The sequence below is a fragment of the Lissotriton vulgaris genome, chromosome 7 (assembly GCF_964263255.1).
Source record: "Lissotriton vulgaris chromosome 7, aLisVul1.2, whole genome shotgun sequence".
NCBI lineage: Eukaryota > Metazoa > Chordata > Amphibia > Caudata > Salamandridae > Lissotriton > Lissotriton vulgaris.
The window spans coordinates 829,340,480-829,364,886 of NC_141695.1; the positions used below are offsets into that span (position 1 = coordinate 829,340,480).

The 24,407-nt window shown below is 46.7% G+C and overlaps 1 protein-coding gene across 18 annotated transcripts in view; it reads left to right on the forward strand.

Annotated features, from left to right (window-relative positions):
- The window catches only part of GCGR (glucagon receptor), a 522,801-nt gene that overhangs the window by 355,069 nt on the left and 143,325 nt on the right, over positions 1–24,407 (forward strand). For 13 of the 18 annotated variants that reach the window (XM_086931130.1, XM_086931136.1, XM_086931142.1 and 10 more), the window contains 2 exons: positions 11,083–11,204; positions 17,689–17,795. In XM_086931130.1, coding sequence (XP_086787256.1) covers positions 11,083–11,204; positions 17,689–17,795 — 229 coding nt within the window. The remainder of the gene's footprint in view (positions 1–11,082; positions 11,205–17,688; positions 17,796–24,407) is intronic. The other 5 variants (XM_086931143.1, XM_086931147.1, XM_086931144.1 and 2 more) reach the window with 1 other exon arrangement.

The window sequence follows — 24,407 nt, forward strand, 5'->3', positions numbered from 1 at the left end:
CGGACCGGGTCTAGGAGTGTGTTGAAGAGGCCCCTCCACAATGAGGTCCTCAATCACCTTGTCATCCCACCTACTTAGCTTTATGTGAAATTCCTCATCTAATGCCCATTCCTGTACATCAGTGTGCCAACGGTCAAAGTCAGGTGCTCTACTGCCCATCCAGGAGATGGCAATCCTGAGTCAGGTCAGAGTTAGCGCCAGTTGCATAAATTTGTACTCCATCTTGCTGCCTTCTGGACATTTAGTGTTGACCAATAGAAAGCTCTGCGGTGTAAGGACAAGGAGAAGGTGCATATTCCTCTTTAAACCTGTAACCACCCAATTCCGAAAGCTTTGCACCTCCCGGCATTGCCAAGGTAAATGCAAAAACCCACCTTCCTCTATCTTTAACCCACAAACTGTGAAGAAGTGGCTTCTGACTGGTAAAACCCCCAGGTTTTATTTGGACCTCCTGGTTTTTAGACTTATCCTGTGAGTGAGTGTCACTAATGGAGCCTCACTCACTGTTAGCTTCTGTTTAAAATTGGCTTGTACTGCAACTGTCAGTACTTACTTTTTAACATAAGATCAACTGATGTGCATAGCTGGAGTAAAGAGCCTGAAGCAGGTAGGGTAGGACATGAGTTCACATGCGTGTGCACAAGTGTTGAGGCTGAGAGGAGTGCTTATCTAACTCAGCACTTCATCTGCACACGGCACTCTCACAGATAGCCCCAGGTTAAACGGAATATGGCCTGCCCAGGCCTTATAATTCAGTTGGAAAACGAATAATAGATGTCTCCATCTTCTCGGCTGAAGTGTAGACTTTGTAGTGTATAAACATATTTTACTCTCTGGGTAAAATATGATTCTTTTTTACAGAGTTTTATATAGTACGAACTTGACCCGAATCGGGTATCAGAGCTCTTTACATAGCACCAGTTACGTTACATAAGGACACACATTCATTTTTGTTAGGCACGGAGAGATTAAGTGATTTGCCCAGAATCACAGGAGGTTTAGCGTCATTACCGAGACTCTAACCCAGTTCCCCAGGTCCGAGGTCGAGCGCCTTAGCTGCTGTAGATTTGCACAATGTAGAAAAACCATTGACATGACTTTTCCTGTAGTTTCACAAGTCCCAAATGGATATTCAGTGACAGCTTTGTCTTATATGCATTTGTTTATGTATTTTTACATTGAGCACATCTCCCTGAGCCAACCTTAATGGGATTCGGGTTTTAACTACCCTCCTGGGTCAACACAATTTCTCTGCTGACAGTTCAAAGCCTTCCCCCAGACAAAATGCCCAATTGAAATTATTGGACCTCTCCTAGGACAGGAAGCTGCTGGCAGAAATCACTCTAAGGTGATTCAGTGCCTCTCATTAATAAGCGTGAGCTAGTTGCTCAAATAGTAGATAAAGGCAGTGTGGGCAGACTCTGGCTGCAGTCACTTCAGGGGCTTCCTTTTAAGCTTGTAGATGGGAGACAAGTCTTGACTGGGAGGAGTCTGACTCAGAGGGGAGGACTTTCTCAATCTTGCTTGTGTTCACAGTCTGAACATATCTCTAGTGCTGTTTAGGGGGTTGGGCTGCCCAGGGGCTGCTCCCAAGAAATGTCAGTCAGGGTAGAGGAGTGGTGAGCCATCTCTAGAGTGGGTAGGGACCTTTTATAACTCTCCACCTTCATTTTTAAAACCCTACATAAGGGAAGACACTTCGAGAAGAGGATGGAAAGGTGATGGGCCGAGTGTGTGAATTAACTCCTGTCTGGGGTGCAGGGACCAACTCTGTAATTGTATCCTTTGATCTTTGTCTCTGGATTTAGTGTCACTAGTACTTTCTCCTTCTTGGGGACAGTAGAGGGGCATATGAAGAATTAGAAAGAAGGGGTTTCCCCTGGACTTTTGTTGACGTGTTATAGAAGCAGATTTGTAGGAGTGGGGTACCCCAGGCAACCCATTGACACCTAGGCACCTGTCATTAGCTAAATGCCTGGTGTTGGACCTGGCCTTGTGGCGTGGCCCCACTCCTCCCGCATGGCGGATCCCGGACTACTTCGACCTCTGTTCCCCGGTCACGAGCAGCACCATCCACCCTCCATGAGTGCCGCCCCTCCGGGCAACCCTCAGCTCTTCCCCGGTGGAACTCGACAACCTCTCCTCAACCCCCTCGGCTGGCCAGGACCCTTTCCCGGACCACCGTCTCAGGCCCAGCCGCCATCTTGGAACCTCCACGACCAGGCCTCGTCGCCTCGGCCCGACCCCAGCCTCAGACCCAGCGAAGCCCCGACATCGAGGCACCACGATCCAACCAGGGGGTAAAGAGACCACTTGACGAATCAATGGGGAAGGAGTTTCGATGGTCCCCCATCTGCCTGGTTTCGATCGCCCCCAGCCTCCCTGGGCGCTGGCTCCACCCCCCTGCTGGGTGTCTGGACTCGCACATCCCGGACCCTGCGACCTCCAAGTGCGAGGGTCCGGACATCAAAGGGCCCCAGACCTATAACTGGGGCAGCTCCGGAGCAGGTCGGCAGTTGTATCCTGGAGTCGAGAGACACCTAGACGAACTCATCTTCTTGCAACTACCTTTGGGGTCCTGCTGGCGCTGCCATGGCCCATCTTCGTGAACCACCCTTGGAGTCCTGCTGGCGCTGCCGCGGCTCATCTTCGTGAACTATCCTTGGGGTCCAGCTGGCGCTGCCGCGGCCCATATCAGAGAACCCTCCAGCTCGAGGATTGAGAGCTGTGCCCCAGATATCCCTGTACCAGGCCGGTACCAAGACTGTCCCGCTACCCCCTTCCCACAGAGACTAAGTGTAAAGGGATCCCAGTATCCCGCTCCTTCTGTATCGTTACGATAACCTGCCAAAGAATACTGATAAAAGTGTTAATAACCTATCTTTGTGTGGCATCCATCTGTAGGGGGGTGGTTGCTCGGCTGTACGATCTTAGGAGAGGGCCCTCGCCTGGAGGCCTCTCCCCCTTGCTCGGCCGACCCTCAGATTTCCCGTCTAACACCTGGGGACTTAGGAAATGCAAGCAGGGGGAGAGGTCTGGCTTGAGTGCCATGGGATGCTGCTGCATGAACACCCGAGGTCAGTAGACTACCAGGCACTAGGACAAGAGGCTGGGCCAAACCACTACAAATAACTGCTGCTAAGGAGGAGGAAACATTAGTGTCAGGGTTTGCCTCCAGGCATCAAAAACCTCCCAGAAAACCATTCTGAAATTTTGGAGGGCAAAGGATCCCAAAATTGCTCCTGGATGCCAAAATGTGCCACTAGGAGGTAGACACAACAAACCCCACATGAATTGTCTTCCAGGGTCAAACATATACCGAACAAACCAAAATGTTCATATGGAGCGCATCTGAAAGCCACCACAGGTGCCCGTGTCACTAGGGACTCCTGTGGCAGCAAGAAAATCAGTAGCTGGAACTACTTTGCATCCCAAGAGGCATTGGGTTTCCCCAAGGGACCAACAGGCAATTAGCGTTGTTGTGGTAAACTTGGACATTTCCACAATTATATTGTGTAACCTGAATACTTATGCTCTCATTGGGAAGCCCCACAACCTTGCTGCAAAGCCCATCGGAGGGGGTGTCCTCCTGGCTACAGAAAGAGCACTGTGTCCCTTCCCTACTGCCAGCACCAAGAGAAAAGCAGTGGGAGCATTGGGGACTTTGATTGCACCTGCCCAGCACTGAAAGAGTGAGCTCTTTGGGCACAGGGGGTGTTGGGAGACCCAGCACTCTTCATGCTGCGCAGGGACTGCTGTGTGGGTCTTCCCAAGACGGGATCAGAGGGACCTGCTGAGCCAGAATGTGGGCACCTTAAAAGAGGAAAGAAAAGATACCCAAAAAAAGGAGTAGAGATCAGTCCACAGCCGCATTAAAGGATTCACTTCAGACTGTAAGGTGCCCCATAAAGCCAAGAGGTAGCTTACAAAAATGACATATTGTGATTGAGTGAGTCCAGTAGGACTTGAGTACCTCCTGACGTGTTTCAAACTGGAGCAATGCAGGCCCTCAAAAGTGCACACAACATTTATTGTGAAATCTGGCCAGTATATGTTTCCCAGGTCCCACTGACAATGACCCGAGAAAGGTTTTCTAGTGTTGCTTGTTCCATTGTTGAATTCTCTGTCTCTAGCCCACAGCACGTACCTAAGTAAGCCCAGCACTGCTCTGCTTTGCTATCCTGAGAGTCAAGAGCTAAAATAACTATTTGATTCGCAGTTTCGGGGTCCACAATACTAGGGACCCAGCACCACAGAAGTGAAAGGTCCTTGTTCTTACAACTGAGGCCTAATAACCTCTGAATGCCCTGGACCAGGATTTCAGGCAAGTTCCTATATGGGCACAAATTCAATGCAGGGCAACATACCAGCATGTGGGTAACAGCTGTTAAACAACTTATTCCACTCTACATGCAACATGCGTCAAATTATTTGTGTGGATACTACAGTGAGTGTGTGCTCACATTGGTGTGTGCTTGTGTATGTCTGTGCGTGTTCTGGTGTGTGCACGCTGGATTTGTTATTTTCTGGCGGCTGCTGTCCTGGATATTGACTTTAACTGCCTGATGCCTGACCTTAGGATGGCCACCAGTGTACCAGTGTTCAGTACAGCCCCTTGCCTGACCCCAAGATGGCTTCCATAGTGGTCCCCTACACGTTGTTTTACTTCCCTCGGACAACAATAGGACATTGACCAGACCTTGAACCTATCCCTTAACCTGCCTGCACATCATGACTTGGAACCTGCAGAACTTACCCCACACTGTGGAGACCTAGCAATTTGACTGATGTCCGGTGGAGCTACCATATAGCTAAGAGGAGATGGGTTGTGGACTCCCCCTCCCTGCCGTCACCTACCTATCCGGACCTTGGGCAGATTTTCCCCTCGTCTCTACGTCCTATCTTCCTCTTACCCCTTTACCCTATCCCCTTTCCCTTCCTTGCTCCATTCACCTTGTCCCCTATGTCCTTTAATTGTTTTTCTTGAAACTTATGCTCTGATTCCATCGGGTCTAGCCAGCGCTATATAATAATTCATTAATTACATTTGTTCCCATCTAGTACTCTTTCTCTCTTTGTCTACCTCCCTAGCTCCTAGCTCCTATCCACTCTCCCCTGAATCTCTCACTTTGCCTGCTAGTCTGCCTAACCCCCTGTCCTTTGTGCCCTTTGACTAAGCACTCCTTCTCCCCTTGTTGGGGAAAGATCCAATAGTTATACTCTGGAGTCTCAGTCTACCCGCTGAGAGAGTCCACTGCGCCAAGGGAGCCACTCACAGCTGAGGTATGGTATGGCACCCCTTGCCAAAGCACTCCCTCTCCCCTTTTTATGGAAGGATCCAGTATGTAGGCCTTGGAGTCTCAGAGACCCCTCTGAGAGAGTTCACTGCGTAAAGGGCGCCTCCCGCAACATAGATAGGGAAATGATACCACTTCCCCTTGGATCACAGCTTATTGGACATTGGACGTTGCTTTGACTCGTCTACCGGTTTGTGTCCCCGTCGCACTTCCCCGCCTCTTTTCATGCAGTGTCCTTCACCCTTCCCTCCCCTTTCCCACCTTCATTACCTGTCTACTTCCCCAGCTCCTTCCCCCCTCCCCTGAATCTTTCCCCTTGCGTGCTTTTCCCCTTACGTATGTGTGCTTATTGTTTATCTTGACCTTACAAGTAACTATGTTGCCATGCTCTAATAACTGTGTAAGCTTTGTAATGATGTAACCTGTAACTATGATCTGATGCTCATGTAAAGCACTCTGATACCTCCGGGTCTAGCCAGCGCTATATAAAACCTTTTAAATAAATAAATAAATGAAATAAAAGTGTCTAACACTCAAAAGACATTTAGCAGCCGACTCCTTCATCCCCTCCCAGCTCAACACATTACCCTGACCTGTCCAAGCAGCAACTTTTCACTTTCCATTCTCCCAGTCTCCAGAGCTCCCTGGCTGCAAAAAAAACCATGGCAATGTATCTCCTGGACTCTAAAATCCCCACAAGGGTTCTCAATTAATGCTCTAATCACCTCCACAAGCCTCTGTCTCACTCTCAAATGCACCCTGTGCAATACTCTACAGATTCTTAAGAGAAAATAGGGGCCAGATTTAGAGTTAGAGGCACAGGTTACTCCATCACAAGCGGCCCCTGTCCTGCCCGCCTTATTACAAGTGCATTAAATCCTATGGCACTTGTAATGAGGGAGACAGAATATCCGTCACATTTGTGACGGGGTATCTATCTATCTAAAACATACACTAGTCCTCTGCCTTGAGATCATCCATATGTACAAGCCCCGAATGCCACCACAACGTCACTTTTTACTATGTTGTGGTTGTGCTTGGGGCATTGCCTTATTAATAAGGCAGCATTAAGCTACTTGAGATGGCTTAATACTGTCTTGTAAATAAGATGTATTTCAAGCTATGCTTAGCATGAAAGGGTTTGGCAGTGGGTGTTGCGGTGGGCGTTCCACCGCAACACCAATTGTTATTTACGCTGCCTCCTATTTACAAGGGCAGCGTAAATAGAAAGCAGAGGACCATGGAAAACCTGGCCTTAAGTTGGCCAAACAAGGAGAAATGCATTATTTCCCCTCGATTTTGCTTTTTCCATGTGTGCTGCCTTGTGCAGCACACATGGAAAAAGTAAATGTGTGATTGTTTATGTACAGGAAGCTCCCCCTTCCTGTACATAAACATTTTTTTTTTAAATGCAATTTTGCTGCATTTAGCAACACACATAGAAACGACAAATTGGCATTTAAAGATAGTTTATGTACAGGAAAGAGGACCTTCCCGTACATAAACAATATTTCCCCTGCATGCAGACACCCTTGCACTATGGGTGTCTGAGTTGACACTACACTACTAAGTGTTGCGTCAGCACAGGGGGAAACGCAAGGCTGCACCATATCGTTGTAAATATGGTGCAGCCATGCGTTTCTGAAGTGATGGACTTAGCCGTTAAGCCATGACGGCTAACGCACCCCTCTGCCCCAGAATCTGCAGGAGATCATGTATTTCCGCTCTATAGGAGCAGGCGTGTTGCTGCTCAGGGGCTCCACTTTTTCAAAGCCCTCCTCATCCATGCCACGCACCTATTGTGTGAATCCCCTAATAAGAGGAAGTACGTTGAGTCGATTCAGCTGTTATGTATATTTCTTCCCCCTTTCAAAAGTAAACTCAGCTCAAAAGATGCCAAATTTCTCTGTTCAGCCCTGACGCACTGGGTCAGTCAGTGGTCAGTCACGGGCATGCAGTGCACCCGCCACCTACTCTGCCAGGTCGTCCTCGTGCGTACATATTTGCGCACATACGAGGTGTTTATACAGTCCTGTGTCAGGTCGTGGACCAACGCTTGTTTTACACAATGTATTTTGGCTCTCGTCCTTGCCTCCTGCAGGAAAGCATAACTGCTGCCCACAAACGTAAATATTTGATTACTCGGTGTTTTCAAGGCATGGCCAACTCGCTACCAGCGACGCTCGCGATACCTAAATTAAACAATAAAACACGGGCCAATGAAGAAATACGTTGTGCGTGTGAAGAATGCTCCTCGCGCTGCGTCCTGCAGCTGGAGCGCTGCTGCGCGCCAGCGCCTGTTCTCACTGGTGATGCTCAGCCCATGCAGCCATATTGTAGCGAGCTCTACCAGGGCTTGCATTTGTAAACAAAGGCACGTGCAGAGACACTCGCGTTTTGACAGCTGACTCAATTAGCAGCCTCGAGACTCTCTGGCTCTGTGCCCCGCACTCTTGCAAGCAAGCACCTGCGTGGAGACAGCACGAACCAAGATCCGCCAGCATCGACGATTAACTCATCAACAGGTGCTTCCGACATACAGTGTGGGCCCAATCATGGCGGAAATCCCGGCACATTCTCAACCACGTTATTTAAATGCCTTTCATTTATATCTGTAGGCAAAGCCGGCCTTTGCTAAGATAGCGGCTTAGACCTGGGCGCAGAGAAATTTGGCGCCCTTGCTGATGGTACTGAAGTACCTGGATGAGCAGGGACTGGCCCCTGAACACAGACATCCCAGGATTCCCCCAGCGCACACAAATCATCCGTAGTTTTTGCTGCCTCGGATGATGATTTTGTTGAAGTGTGCCAGCAGGGGTCACAGGGTGAAGGGAGGGCAAAGAAGGAGAATAAAGGGGTATTAAAAACAAAAAACGTCGCCGGCGGTAATAATGAAGGACTGAGATCAGTTTAAACTGGCTAACCACACAGAAGCGAAGTAGGGACAAGGCTGGAGAAAGATTCAAAGGACGTTGCTGTTGGCATAACCTTAATGCACACGGCTTCATGCGCCGCACAACATTACCAACTGGCAGGGTGCAAATTCAGGACGGTCAGTGTAAAAATTCAAGACAAAGGGTCAAAATTCAGGACAAAAATTCAGGACAGAATGTCAAAATTCAGGACAAAAATTTGGGACGAAACATAAGTTTTACAGACATAGAGGAGGTGGCACAATAATATATAAGTAAGTAAATAGAAAACCAAAATAAATACAAGTCAAAATAAGTTTATATAAGGTTGATCCAATCGTGCACTTCACAGTTTTTCAGTATGCGCGCAACTTTGCAAAGCGACATCGGGCCCTTTCTGCAATCAAGATTTGGGCTAGTAACAATAAACATTATTAAGTGGTATTTTTTATTTGTATGTTGAAATCTGTGTACAGTGAAAACAGTGTTAGTTATTTTATTTGTATTTTCTCCAGCATGGCGCCAAGACAAAAGCAGAATGCTTTGCCATAGACAGTCCCATGCAGGAGAAGGCACACCACATGCACAACTGCAATTGGGCCCATTAGCACTTATAGAATGACAATCAGCTGCAGTCTCAGACTGACAATGGGCTGCTCCACAGTCTGCACAAGGGAGGTCCGGGAGGGGCGGCTGCAGGGAGCCTCTTCAGTTTAAAAGATAAGAGCGAGAGGCCCAAGCGAAATCTGTTTAACTCACGCATGGGAAACAGCATTCCTTTCTGAGATTTCCTATTTCGATTTTAGTATGATGTCTGTAAGGCGTCCGTAATTTGGGATCCCCAAATTACGGACGCCTTGTGGCCATCATACTAATATGACGGACGGTTCGTGAAATTTACGGACGGTTGGTCACCCTAGGTCCAACTCGCCCATGCTACAGGCCGGCTCTGTCTGTAGGCTTCTGGTCCACTGGCTGGATTGGTGATTTCACGTCCTGCAGTAACGTGGTTTAAATAGCATTTACATGATATATTTTTTCAACATAAGGTAGGAATTGCTGTACCCAAATCTAAAGTGGGAAAGCCAGAAATTAAGTGAACAAAAAAAAAAATAGACTTTGAAAACACGGCTGTCGGTGTATGCATTATTACATTGTTACTAAAAGTTAAAGTGAAAAGTATTGGCTTTTCGTTACTATACTTCGCCTACTGTTGAAAACAGATTTATTAGAAGTTAACTTATATTGTCTACTGTCCAGGGCTCATGTACCCAGAGCCGTTTCTTGGTAACCCTTGAGTGGCTTTAAACATCCTACACACCGCATAAGAACAACAGGGAGGCGGTAGCTCTTGAGTTGCTTCCTCCATATTGAGAAGTGGTTAGAAGTCTGACACCACAGTGGAAGAAGCTTGTTCCAGAACAATAAAGCACCCCTTCAGGCCCTCTGCGTGTAGCCTCTGGTTGTTCTCGGCACACCCGCAGCCAGGACACCATCATACTGCAGAAGTGTAAAAAGACAAAAGGACAAGACAACAGGCCTTGTCCGTCTATGCATCCAGGATCTTGAACAATGTCCCAGTATCCATCGCTGCTCCAATTTAGAAAAGAGTTGAAGACTCACTTCTTTAAAAAAAACACTGCATCACAATGCATTAACCATTCGCAACCCAAGATCCTCTCACTTGACTTTATGCTTGCTTTGGACCACGTACAGTACAGCGCTGCCTTTTGGCTAGGTTCACGCTATGGAAATACCATATACATAGATACATGGGAACCTTTAATGAAAGTTGTTCCTGAGATTACAAATAATCTCACCTACTTTAAATGAGTGGCTGTGGGTGGAGCAAGGAATGCTATACCTTCAAATATACCCTTGCAGGTGTTGGCAGCCAGTACATTGACAATAACAAAGAAAAGGAATTGTCAGTATTGAATTTAAGAGCCCTTGTGTTCATGTGCACGTTTATGTCCTGCAGAAGCAGAAGCCAACTGCAGTACTGCATTTGGGAGCCTATGATCGATGAACCAAGATTCCATCATAGTAGTGACTGACAAAAAGCGGTTCAAAAGTGTGAGACGCGAATGGTCTAACCCAGGGTCCTGAGCTGGAAAAACAGTCTTCTACTGTGGAGATATCTAAAGCGTGTGTGAAAAAGTGCCAGGGTCATGCAAGCTAAATATGTAGCAGAGAAAATGTGTTGTGAAAATTGCCTTTAATGAAGTGGCCAGTGTAAATCGGTGTATTAGAGTGTAAACAGAAGACTGTATGTTTTTATTGTATGAAAAAGCCAGCACAGGTAAACAAATGTCGAGGAGTAAGAGATTTACGGAGGATTAACCAATTGTCTAATATAACTTAAACAATGTTAAAGGATGTCTTAATGTGTTATATGTACACCCATATTTGTGCAAGGAGAGCCCCTCTTACCCCCTGGAAAAGTTACCTGATACAGAGGTAAATTGGGAATTTGGGAGCAGGATTAGCCAGGCAGGTCAAGTAACTGGAGCAATCACATAATCCACGAACCAGGGTATGTACCGGGCAAGGCCCAAATCTCAAGACTCAAACCTCATGAGAACCCCTTCATTAGAGCTGGGCCACTCCTCAGAGCCCTTCTCAGAAGAAGGCAAGTAGAAACCAAGTATGAAAAACAAGGCAAAACATAACAATCAAAGAAGGTCCACCTAGAGTTGGCAGGAGTAGGAGTTAAATGATGGCTAGCTGTGAGTTCAATATGTGTGTCAACCTAAGGCAAAAGTAGGTGGTGGAGCTTTGTCGGAGTCACAGGTCAAAGTCTTCGGTCAGAGTGAGGTCCCTGGGCCCGCGGGCCAGTCCTACCTAATTGTTTTCACTCTAACCTCCCGCAGTGCAGCATGGGTATGTTTACAAGCGGTGCGGCCCTGAGGGGCAGTGGGCCACAACCCCGAATGGAAACGCCAGCAGGGACGCCACGGAGTGCGAGGTGGACGCCGACGAGCTCCGGGCTCAGGTCAGAACCAAGGGTCCAATATCTGGGTGGGTGTTCAAAAACCTGTGGTGTGCTGGGGCAGCGATGCAGTGTGCGTGGCTCGCGAGTGATTCTGATGGTCTACCAGGGCTTTCGCTGCTTTCTATTTCCAGGCAAGCATTGAAATCTCATTTTCAGTTAGAAAAGTTCATCTTTTGTCTATGACCCTCTAAAATAATCCTCTAGTCCAATGTCTTTTAACGGAGAGTACTAATTGGATCATCATTTGGTGCCATCACAACTTGGAAATGTAGAGAGGTTTTAGTGAGACCAAGTGCTGTGGTGGTCGGTCTGGGAATCCAGTGAGCTGTGAGCTGCTTAGTGTGGATGCGGAAGGCTCGTGTGGTTACCTTTCTGGGAGATCATCTCCAGGTCTGAGGCCTTAAACATCATGTCCTCATCTCCCTGGGGCATCCTTAGCCAGGTGTACGCCCTTCATCCTCTCATACACTGCCCCTCCCACTGGCTGCCTCTAGCTGTCACTTCACCTCATGCACGCCAATTCACCAAAGCACCAAGGGTATCGGAAGTGACACCAGACGGCCTTTGATCTACACTTTCACTCACGCACACATGCTTACACATAGACACACATTCACACTTAAACGCAGACTCTCACATAAACACACTCTCACCCGCAAGCATGCGCATAACATACATTTAACAGCATTTTTTACATACCTCAGCTGCCAGAGAGGGTTATATTTCAGCGAATTGAACTCCATTTTATTACACTAATAGTGAAAATATAATATATATATTATCTACTGTTAGTCGAATAAAGTAATTGACAGATAATAGTGTTCAGCTCCAATTGTTGCCCATAACAACGAGCTGCCACTGTGTTCCTGAAACTGATTTTGCCACCTCATAGGCCAGGGGTTGCAAAGGCAGTGCAAGGGGTTGCAAGGAGCAAGCCAGGGGTCTCAGCTGTGACCCCTAAATGATATTCATGCTTCACCTCTTTCCAAGCCCTGTGCCCACCTCTTCCTTCATCGGCTGCACTGCCTTTTTGAGATCTTGCTCGTCTCCCTTGTCTCCTGCCTGTCAGCCTTTCCCTTTTCTCTTGCATTGCTTATGCCTTGTTCTCTTTTTTCTTCTTTCTCCTCCTCTTGTCCTTCTCCCTTCCTCCTCGCTGTTCCTTTCCCTATCCATGTCCCTGCCGCTCTCATTCTTTGTCTCCAGTTCTTTTTCTTCTCTCTCATTCTAATCCAGGCCTGCTCTTCATATGTTTCCTCTCTGCTCCTACATGCTACTTCCCCCCTGCTCCTTTGTCTTCCTCATCTGACAGGCCGGGGTCTCATCATGGCCTCCTTGGAGTTTCTCTCCTTATTGTGATCCCTTCTTCCCTGGTGTCATCATACAATTTCCTTTTGTAAACAGTGTGTCAGCGTGTGTGTGCATGCATGTGACTGTGCATATTTGTGTGTGTGCATCATTGTAGGCTATGTTTGGGGTTTGTGTATCAGTCTCCGTCTGTAAACTGTGTGTATGTTTGTGCATGCTTGCCTTTGTATGTTTGCATGCATCCTGTTGTGTTTGGAGACAGATTACATCAAACGGTCTCCTTTTATAAACAGTGTCTGTGTATACCTGCATGTGTCTGTGCATGTTTGTGTGTGAATGCATCTTGCTTTATAGGTTGTGTTGTGGGACAGTGTGCATCACACAGTCTCCTTTTATTACTAGTGTGTTTGCTTGTCTCTGCATCTAGATAGGTTAGGTTTGCTTACAATGTACTTCCAAGCAGGCTGTATTTCCAGAGAGTTTCTATCCCGGTAGATTGTGTTTGCAGACTGGGTGAGTGTAGCCAGACAGGCTGTGTTTGCTGCTAGTGGACATCCAGACGGATTGTGCTTGCGTCTAGGCCATATTTGCAAGAAGTTTGTGTATCCAGACAAGTGGTGGTATTTTGTGTTGTGGTACCTAGAAAAGCCAGATTGACCGATTGTGTTTGTTTTCTGTCAGACTGTGCTTGCGGAGAGTGTGTGTATTTGGTCTGGTTGTGTTTGCAAACAATGTTTGGCTCCAGACAGGCTGTGTTTGCAGAGAGTGTGTGCATTTGGTCAGGTTGTGTTTGCAGACAGTGTTCGGCTCCAGGCAGACAGTGTTCGCAGAGAGTGTGTTCATTTGGTCAGGTTGTGTTTGCAGACAGTTTTTGGCTCAAGACAGGCTGTGTTTGCAGGCACTCTTTGTTTCCTGACAAACTGTGTTTGCAGAGAGTGTATACATGCAGACAGGCTGTTTCCAGACAGGGTTTGTATAGAGACATACTGTCGGAAGACTGTGCGTATTCAGATAGCTATGTTTGCAGAGAGTGTATGTATCCAGACAATGTGTATATCCTTAACAGCTGTATGTGCAGACAATGGATGTATGCCAACACTGTGTTTGCAGACAGTGTGTGTAACCAGACAGTGTTTGTTTGAAGACAGCTATGTGTGTATCTAGAAGGCTGTGTTTGGTGACAATCTGTATCGAGGGAAACCCCATGTTTATATGGAGTGCCGGCATCAAGATGTCTGTGTTTGCAGACAGGGTGTATTTAGGCTAGCTGTATTTGTAAGCAGTTGTCTGTATTCAGACATCCTGTGTTTGCTGTGTGTGTATCCAGAAAAACTGCAGACTGTGCATGTATTTGGACTGACTTTGTTTGCAGACCGTTTGCTTATCCCACAAACTGTTTGCAAACATACAGGCTACGTGCATACACCCAGAAACACCGTGCTTGTACACTGTCTGTGTATTTGGACTGCTGGGCTCGCAGACACTGTATGTGTATCTAGAACTGTGTTTGCAGACAGTGTGTGTTCCTAGACTGGCTGTATGTGAAGACGCTGAAAGTGTATCCAAACGTTCAGTTTGCAGCTTCTATTATGACAGTTTGTATGTGCAGGCAGTGTGTATAGAGGGGGAACTGTGCTTGCAGTGTGTGTTCTCAGACAGGCTGTATTTCAAGGCACGTAGAAGCCATTGAATCAAGATAGCCTGTTTTTGCAATCATTGCATTTAGACAGGGTTTCATTGAAGACAATGTTTTAAACCAGACAAACCCAGTTTGCAGAATGTGTGTCAACCTATGGTGTGGTGGTTGCAGAAATTGGGTGCTTACAGACAGGTGTTATGTGCAAACCATGTGTGTATCAAGTCAGGTTATGTTTGGAGATCACATGCTTATGAAAGGAGTCAGGTTATATGAGTGTAAGTGGTATAGGCAGGTGGCATGTGAGTCAGTTGGGTATGTGAGAACACAGGCAAAAGGTGTGAGCAGATGAGAAGCGGGAGCAGTCAAGGTGTGAATATACATGATGTATGAACAGACAGAGTTTGTAAGCAGGCACTCAATCATGGCCGGTGCAGGTAAGCGGGGTGGGGCGGGCGGAGGTGGGAGGGGAGGGGAGTTAACAGACAACGGAATAGATTTTATTTATTAATTTAATTATACCTATTCCTTTGTCTGTCGACTTAAGCCTCGCCCGCTGCCCCGGCGCTGCAGGCACAGTGTGTGAGGAGGTAATGATTTGAAGGGGAGGGTTGAGGACAGGCACACTGTATGAGCCAGCAGAGTTGACTCATACAGCCAAGGTGTGCGAGAAGGTAGACGTATGTAAGTATGAGTATCTATAGTGGGTGAGCAGGTAGGGAGAAGGACTAGGTATGTATGTTTTGATTTTCCATTAGCACAAATGTAGTCAAAGGACAGTGGGACACTGTACGATGTCCAAGACAAGCATACACGAGTAACAGGAGAAGTAGTTGGTTCGGGGACTACTGGTGTATTATGATATTCTTTGCTTTAAAGAGGTGCATCTTCAAATCTTTCCTACATTGGAGCAGCGTTGGGGTGATTTTAGCGATGGGCTGGTAGTTAGCGAGGTCATCTGGTCATAGGGCTGGTTTCTTTAGGAGTGGGAGGATCTGACCTTTCTTGAGAGCTTCTGGGACAGGCCTTGAGAGAGGGGCGCATTGACAATGGTGAGTAGGGGTGCGAAGGCTTCCAGAGAGAAACGACTGATACAAGACGAGGTTAAGACGTCATCTTTATGACAAGAGACTTTGAGTGAGTTCATAATGTCAGTGAGAACTGAAAGAATACAGCTTTGAAGAATGACCACTATGAGACTCTACAGGAAGGGATGGGCATAAGAGATTTAGTAGACTTAGTGTTGTCGATGCACTGTTGGATCTTTTGTATTTTTTGACCTGAAGAAGAGGTTGATGGTATTGTAACTTTTGTTGGAGTGAGGGATAGTAGGTCCTGCAGGGGTTTGACACAATGATTGATTGTCTTTAAAAGCATTTTGTATGTCGCTTCATTGATAGATTTTGCTTCAGCTGATGCGATGAGCAGTATGCATGTTACAGAGAGAGATTTCAGTATTATAAGGTCATCTGGAGTTCTGTTTTCATTTTTTTTTCTTTCCTCTCTGTGAATTGGTCGTTTACTGTCAGCAACACCTTTGGAGTACCAGGACTTTGAAGGCTTTGGCTTGTACTTGCATGTGTTAATTGGGGCATGGCTCTTCACATGTTTCCTAAAATGTGTTGAAGTTGTTCTAAAGGGTGTTACCATTGAACATGGATTTAGTAGGGTGAGCAGCCTCGGCCCATGTAGGGCGTGCCACCGGGCAGTGACGTGGGGCGGGGAGGGTCAGGGTGGGGGGTTGTAAAATGCGGGATATGGATGATTTCAGGTAAGTACCTAAAATAATAAATATAACAAATGTTGTTGCGCGCGCTGCATCGCCAAATGTGATGCAGCGCGCGCACCGAAATTACATTTTTTTTGGTACTTACCTGAAATTGTCCGTATCCCGCATTTTACAACCCCCCACCCTGCCCCTCCCCCACCCCATGTCACCGCCCGGTGGCACGCCCTTCATGGGCCTGGGCTGAGGGTGAGAAATGAGTAAAAGCATTATGTTGTCTTTGGAGATTAATTTGAAGGGTCTGAAGGTCTGGTCTTCCCTTTGGGTTGACTTTGGTTTGTTGGTAGGATGCTGAGCAGGGAGATAGGATATAGTGAAGTTGTTGGCTCAGTTCAGGGATATGGCTGGGTTGCATTTGGGATGTTGGTGATAGTAAGAACAGTAAGTCGAGAATGCAGCTTTTGGAGTGTGTTGGTTGTATGACATGTTGTACAAAGTTTGAGTGTGTTGATGAGGTTGAGGAAGTTGTCTCTTGTTTTTTTTTTTTAGCTTGTATTGTCTGGGAGATTGAAGTCACCCAAGAGGGTAATGTGGGCATGTCTAATGGACAAGACAGTGAGGAGATCTGAGAGTGCAATAATGTATTAATAAAGTCCTTGTTCGACCCGGGAGGTCTGTGGATGAAATAGAAGGTGGCAGTCGGATTTGCAGTGTTATGTGACATGTCAGTAGCTCCATGGAGTTGAGTGTTACTTGCATGCCTAGGATGCATGCCCAAAAGGACTTATTGATGATAGGGAAGCCTCCTCCCTTCGTATGTGTGGGTTCCACACGATGGATGTTGTTATCTGTGGGAAGAAGGATGTCTAGAAGGTGAAGGTGAACCGTCTTTTTGTGAAGAAAAGTACATCAAGCTTGAGACAGGCGATGAGGTCTGCGATGTTTGGAGCGTGGAGTACTGCAGAGTGAGCATTAATTAGCATGAGCTAGAATTGTGTTCTGTCGTTTGAGGGTGTGTGGTAGTTAGTGGGGTGTGTATCAGGTTGGGTTGAATGCTATGCAGGTGTTTGTCCCATCTAGGTCTGATATGATTGTGGGGATTGGCAGAATGGGGTGCTGAGTGAGGCACATGATTATAGCTGACATTGTAAGTTTCATTGGAACAGGAATTCTGGGTGTAGGACCTTCCTGTCCATATCAGGCCTTTGTCTGTGTCTGTCTTTTGCTGTAGACGCCCTGGTGATGGATGCCCTGAAGTGTTGTTTGACTTTGGCGCCTTGATGCCCTTGGGCTAAGTTTCCGCTCTAAAAGTCTCACATTCATTCATTTATTCATTGTTTGAAGTTAGGAGAAAGCAGGTTGACGATTGGATGAAAGGATGATGGGAAATGCACCGTAGTCACTTCCTGTGTAGATGGATAATGGGGAATGGCGTCCACTTGCCTGGATTCTTGTTTCAAAGATGATTTTTGTGGGAAACCAGGTATCTTACTTCCTGTGCAGAAGCATGATGGGAAATACAGTGATGTCACTTCCTGTAGAGACGGATGATGGGAAACAGTGATGCCCCTTTTTGTGGAGATGGATAATGAGGAATCATTGATAATGATGGGAAATTACTGAAACACTGTGTGTCACCTGGAGGGTGACACACAGGAAATTAGGTCACATCAACAGGCTGAGTGTGCATGCAAGCTAAGGGTGTAAGCAACCATGGTGTGTGAGCAGTCAGAGTGCACAACTTAAAAGGGTGCAGTTGTACCTCAGATCCACATGTAAGCTGCTTCTCTAAATACTCTTCATTCTTTAATCTACAGGAAAATTTCGCCAAGACATACGACAGCTTTAAGATCATGTACACTGTGGGCTACTCCCTGACCCTTGGGACGCTAGTGCTGGCACTCTTCATCCTTCTGGGCTTCAGGTAATGGCGGACATGAGAACGATCGGTGCATGGAATCCAATAAAGAGGGACAAGGACTTTTCCAGCCACCTTCTCTCTGTGTTCATCTGCTTCTGTTCTTTTCTGGTGCATGTTGATCAGTGTCTGGCTTCAGAGAGCAAACCCTCCTTTGAGGAGACCCTAATCATTTGGCAGCCCTTATTCTTCTACTCTATTGGCCTCTCAGCTCTTACTCCTCTTCTCTCACTCAGAACAGAGCTAAGAATAGCACTCTACACCTATGCCCCCCCACCTCTTACTCTTATACACATATAGTGCGTAATTTCTCACTCTTCTACCCTTACGGCCTCTCAGCTCTTGCTCTTTACAAATATGTCTACCTCACCTCTTGCTCTTCTACTCTTATGCCCGCCCCGCCCCACCTCGTGCTCTTTTACTCCTATGCTCGCCCCACCTCACCTCGTGCTCTTCTACACTTATGCCCACCCCGCCCCACCTCGTTCTCTTTTACTCTTATGCCCGCCCCACCTCACCTCGTGCTCTTCTACACTTATGCCCGCCCCACCTCACCTCGTGCTCTTCTACTCTTATGCCCGCCCCACCTTGTGCTCTTTTACTCTTATGCCCGCCGCACCTCACCTCGTGCTCTTCTACACTTATGCCCGCCCCACCTCACCTCGTGCTCTTCTACTCTTATGCCCGCCCCGCCCCACCTCGTGCTCTTTTACTCTTATGCCCGCCGCACCTCACCTCGTGCTCTTCTACACTTATGCCTGCCCCGCCCCACCTCACCTCTTGCCCTTTTTTCTTATGCCCACTTCACCTCTTACTCTTCTACTCTTATGCCCACTTCGCCTCTTACTCTTCTATTCTTATGCCCACTTCGCCTCTTACTCTTCTATTCTTATGCCCACTTTGCCTCTTACTCTTTTACTCTTATGCCCACCTCACCTCTTGTCTTCTACTCGTATGCCCACCTCACCTTACTCTCTTACACTTTCTTATTTCACAGCTCCGGGTGTCATGAAGGAATCAGGATTGATGCTGTCAGCTCAATCTGTAATAAAAACAAAGAGATTGGTCAAGTTAAACAACCAAAAGTTACTGTGTAGTAATAAAATGGCACAAAATAAATGCAGCCAAATGTCTAGTTCATGCACTTTGAGAAGCTCTAGATTGGCGGGGATCTGTATAATGGTCAGGGGGCTGCCGAAAAGGTGTATTTGATGGTGGACACCAGTCTCTGCTCCTAACATGCACCCCGAGGTCCCAGAACCCCTCATGTGCAGGCTGTGAGGCAGCTATGAACATCTAGATGCAGACTTCTTTTACACCTTTTCTTGAACTGCATACTTAAATAAGTATGGAAAGCAAGTCAACAACTTTTACATATCAATCAGAAAGCGTGGATTTACAGGTCCCAATAAGTATCACAATGAATGATTTCTCCCAATATTCTGTAAAGACTGTTTAGCAAGTATTAGAAGGGCACAGATTTCACAACTACGATTAACCCCTCCATAGAGCTGGCCACACGAGTTAAGTGATTCTTACATTCCAAATAACAAATTAGGGCCTCACAGTCACAAGTCTCTGCACATGATGTATCTAATGTGTAAAATTAATCTGGTGACCTCATCATTAAGGACTGCATTTGACCATGATTTACTAACATCATCTCTAGAGCCCTAAGGACACCAGGCAACTTTAGGCCACGACGTAGGCAGGTGGTTGACGGATGGCGTATGCTTCACTTCTATCACTGCATATGGCAAAGTCTTTTAACCAGTCGTCCTTTTTGGGGGTGGTCTTTCTGCACCCGTTCATGACCATTCCCTCTTAGCAGCCAGTAACGCCAGCACTACAGATCTTCTCTTCTTATGTGGAATCAACTTAACATATCACAGCAAAGTGATTAGGCCCTGCCTCTCAAATCTACTTCCTGTGATGTCACATATAGTAAGTCTGTGTTTCTAATCTACTTCCTGTCAATTGCCAGGTCGTTCTCTTTAGACTTTCTAAACATTTTATGATGCTACCAATGAAAAGACACAGGCCTGTCCCAAAACTCCTGCTTTTTAAACTAGCCTATAAAGCAGGCCAGGTAGGCTGCTTTAAAGCTGAAAGAGGCTGGTGGTCTGAGAAACTGCTTGGAAACTGGCGGGGTACAGGTTGAAGATGGGAGTGAGTGACACTCCTCACGAGCTCTCATAACTTCAATTTTTTATTTACCACAACTATGACATGCTTTAGTAGTACATCAAGCCAGGCTGTGTTTGTCAAAGAAAACTGACTAACACGTCAAACTACATCTATGTTCTAGCAGTGATCATGTGAGAGGTATGTGTGGAACTGTATGTGGGGGGCACATTTCATGTGCACACGGCCTTCTCTAGTGTCTCATCTTCTAATTCTCTCTCTAGTTGGATTCGGTGCCGACAAGGGAACTTGAGTTGTGACCCAAATCTCTGCCCTGAACCCAAAAAATACTACACGAAAGTTTAGGGCTTTGGCTGCTACTAATGCAGTTCTGGATTTTACAAATCTCCAGAGGAGGTTTGGGCTCTTGAATATATATGATGACCCTTGAGATTTGAGCTGGGGTCCCGCACCTACAGCCCATAAGTGTTTTTGTGGTACAAAGGTGGTCTGTGTCCATAAAAGCCCCGGCGCAGCCATCACGCACTGTAACCCCAGAATGTATGTCAGACTGGTGACGTCAGCTCACCTTTCTCCCCCTCCTTGGCAACTCTTTCACTAAACCATCTTCTATCCCCGCGCTCCTCCATATCAATCGCTGCTCAAACTGCCCCAGAGGGTTACGCGCTGTGGCTTCTAGACTTCCCTTGCTACTGATGTGTGACATTTGTGGAACTCTCTGACCGTGCCCAGGCTGCAAGTGCCTTCTCCGCTCTGCGGCCATCCCCCTTCTTGGCTCTTCCATTGCCCCTCGTGTCCCTGCCGTGAGGCATCCCAAAGACACCGGTCTGGCACCTCTTCCTCCCATCCGATGATCTACCAGCCACCCTACTGTGTTATTGATGCCAGTTATTGATGCTGCCTCCGCCATACTGTTATTGGTTTCACAACCACCAACAGCGCCCCTTTTTTCTACCATGCGAACCTCTTTCTATGCACGAGTTCACGAGCCCCGATGATGTTCAGGAGTGACATATGAAGCACCACCCGAGAGGATGAACACTGAGCTCTTACTGTTGGGATAGACAGATATTCATCGTTACTCAACTCATGGTTCTCAATTTATTGACCTCAAAAGATTGAGAAGGCTGAGTGGACCCACCAGGATTTGAACCTGTGACCATAAGGTCAAACACAGGTCCTACAGTGGACGCATTAGTCCACTAGGCCACAAGACCCGGCTGTTACTCACCAGCCATTTCAGCACCAGTTGTATTACCAAAGGACACGTTCCTGTTTCATGGAAGCATGAGAGACTACATGATTTGCTCAGAACCACGGGATGTTGATCCAGCCCTCAGACTCAACACTGATTACCCAGACCGAAAGTCACCTTAACCTCACCCTTTATTTACAGTTAGCTCTCTCTTTTGGCAAGAGGTTCCTCCTTCTCCAGCAAAGTTCACGAGCTCAGGCACTGGTTCAAAGCCATCTGTCCATCTCAACCCTAGAGCTGGAGCCAGTCTTCTGGGTAGTAGCTTGTTACTCTGGTGCTGGTTAGCCTATGTTTGACACACTCCCAACCATGCCCTTGCAATGTGTACTCATTGCAATCACGAGCTTCCTTCCGGGCAATAGAGTGTCCCCCATCTGTTCACAGTAGGTTGACCACTCTTACCTGGCCTTTTCTACTGAGCCTCTGTCCCATGGGTGGCATTACCCATGACTTGATCCTTTCCCTCCTGTGGTCCTTATCAGGAATTGTTCAACCGCCACCACATACCACTTTACCTGCAGGTGGTTACTTATTTACCAGTTTAACCACTGCTACAGGGCCTGGCTCCCATTGATTCATTGAAAAGACCCTCCTGCTATCTTCTGTCCCTTTACTAATGTGTTGGTTCTCGGGAACTACACCCGATTATATCCTTTGATCCATCTGCCCTTGCTTGCAGCTGTTGCGATGTAACATAAAGAGTTTCTTGACTCAGTGATCTCAACCTTGTACCACCAAAGAACAATACATTTGAATATATGCATTTGGAAAAGACCCATACCAGAGGCCAGGAGGTTCCTAGGTAGAGACTTGTGAATAAGTACAATGTAGTAGCCATGCATCTCCATAGCTGATGACTTCAGGGCAGTCAACCATCTAACGTGTTATCTTTTCCCTTTTGCTAATTTGTCTGATTATTGGACCCTAAACTCCCATTCATACTTTAAGTCATTCTGCCTGTGAGTGCAGCTATGGAGAACCTCTAGAGGGACCACTTTGATTTCGGTGATCTCCAAGCAGCCCTGTACCTACCGGAGCTGGAGAGCTTGGCGTATTTTAACTTGGAAGAAAGGCCCATCTCAGAAACCCTGACTTTAATGCGGGGTGACTTGTGAACAGAGTTGATTCTTGCCCTTGACACGGTGTGACAGAAATGCAGCAGTAGTATGCTATGGGCAGTGCCACTAGAACTACAGAGCAAGAAATGGTAGTTATGCTTTTGTGGCCATAGTACTCAATTATTCAACCGGGGCGGGACTGGCTACTGGTCCTTTCTAAGTAAAGAATGGAAAACCAAATGGTTTTAAAGTATGCTTTAAAACCATTTGCTTTTCTTTCTTTACTTAGAAGTGAATGCAGGTCCCCATCAACATAAATTATCCCCCACAGCAGTAAAATCGGGCCTCAGCTTGGTCGCTGACCAAAATGCTCGGTAACCAGTCTGTTCCTGTGATTAACTGACCTATTATTAGGTTGAAACATGCTAAGCAAAAGACAGGTTACATGGCAGGTGCGGCGAAACCATAATTAGTTGGTAGACCGCTGAGTCGCCAAACTCCCCTTCTTCCAAAGTACCAATTGGGAAAACGTGATCTTTGGCAGGGGGCTGCTGGCCGCTGACTACCTTGTTTGTCTTCATTCTGCAGTGTGATGTGTGATTTAGAACATCATTTGCAACGTTAGAACTCAGGATTTGTTTTGCACCATTAACCAAAACCTTGAGATAATGCTGTGCTGAGGGAAATAGCCAGTTGTATGCCTTATCAGCCATCATAATCTCTCATAAACCATTTATCAATCCAGGGGACGGTGACCTCAAGCAAGTGTGCGATTTCTCTGAGCCACTTCACCTATGTACCCTCCTGTAAACAGATGTTGTTCTCAGGGTGATATTGCTAAATGGAGACAGAGTTAGTGGGCATTATCCGATCCACTTTTATATAATCACACTTTGTCGGGTATCCTATTAAGCTTCCACTGTTGTAAATTTCGCACTTCCTGATTGATGCATAAGGCCCCCGTCTCCGCCCTTATCAGATTCTCCCTCTAGCTGAATTCAAGTGTGCAACCCTAAAGCAGGTATTATCACAACATGCAGATGACACCTGCCGAAACTTGCAAAAGTGGTACCACTCCATTCTAGATCCCTTTCCTGCACCACGAACACAACACGGCTACCCTGCATGTATACACATGCTATATATCATGCTGTGTATTACACAAAGAACACTCTGGTTAGCTCATGGATGGAACCTGCTGCGTTGGCGTTACGAACAGCACAGCGAAGCTAACTAAGCTCACCATCACAAGCGACAACAATCAACCTACTTCAAACAGTCCAACTGCTGCGTAGCAGAGAACCTTGAAGATTCAGGCATAACGGTTAAGGTTAATTTTACTACAAAGCTTTAGGTCAGGTATCCACGACTTTAACCACTCGAGTACCGCAACATAACTTCTTGCTTTTCCTAGGCCCGCGGCAACAAGCCGAGATCGACGCTGAGACTTTAACCTGGTTCCCTAGTCCGAACTCGCCAGTTCTGGCCATTATGCCACCTCCTCTCCTCACTTTAATGGTTAGTAGTTCTTTCTGTTTCAGGCAGCACTAACAGTTATGAAAACATATAAATAAAAGGCATTGTCATTTACAATGCCAATATCTTAAACTCTCGCAAATGCGAGACCTATTGCATTGAAAATGCTTGTTTTCTTTGTCGCTTTTAAATTATGTTTTGCATTCTCATGGAGACACAAAGAGATATGCACAAGGACACCTTATCCGCATGAATGCAAGGGGAATTTTTGACCCCCAAAGACAAGCCTCTCTTTAGCTCCACGAACCACAGACTGCTCTAAGTCCATTAGATCAGGTTCAGGTTGTGCATGGCTATTATTGGCCTTTCTGCTCGCCACCCAGAAGCAGAGGCAGAAGCACGGATGTCCTTGAAGATTCAGAGAATATTTTCCACAGGATAAATCACCATCGAACCAGGGAACTTGATACACCCATTGTGGAAGAAGTTGTCCGGAATTTCATACTTGCTGGAGCTAAAAAAGGCCTTCTTTCGAAAGCAATAGCGGCCCGGCTGTGTCAGTGAGTAGTGCAGACATGATCACCTACCAGTTGTGTAGAGGAACCCTCATTCCGACTCCATGAGGTTTTCAGCTCTCACCTTAAGGCACGCGTATTGTCCTAAGAGAAGAGCGAGCCCAGCACT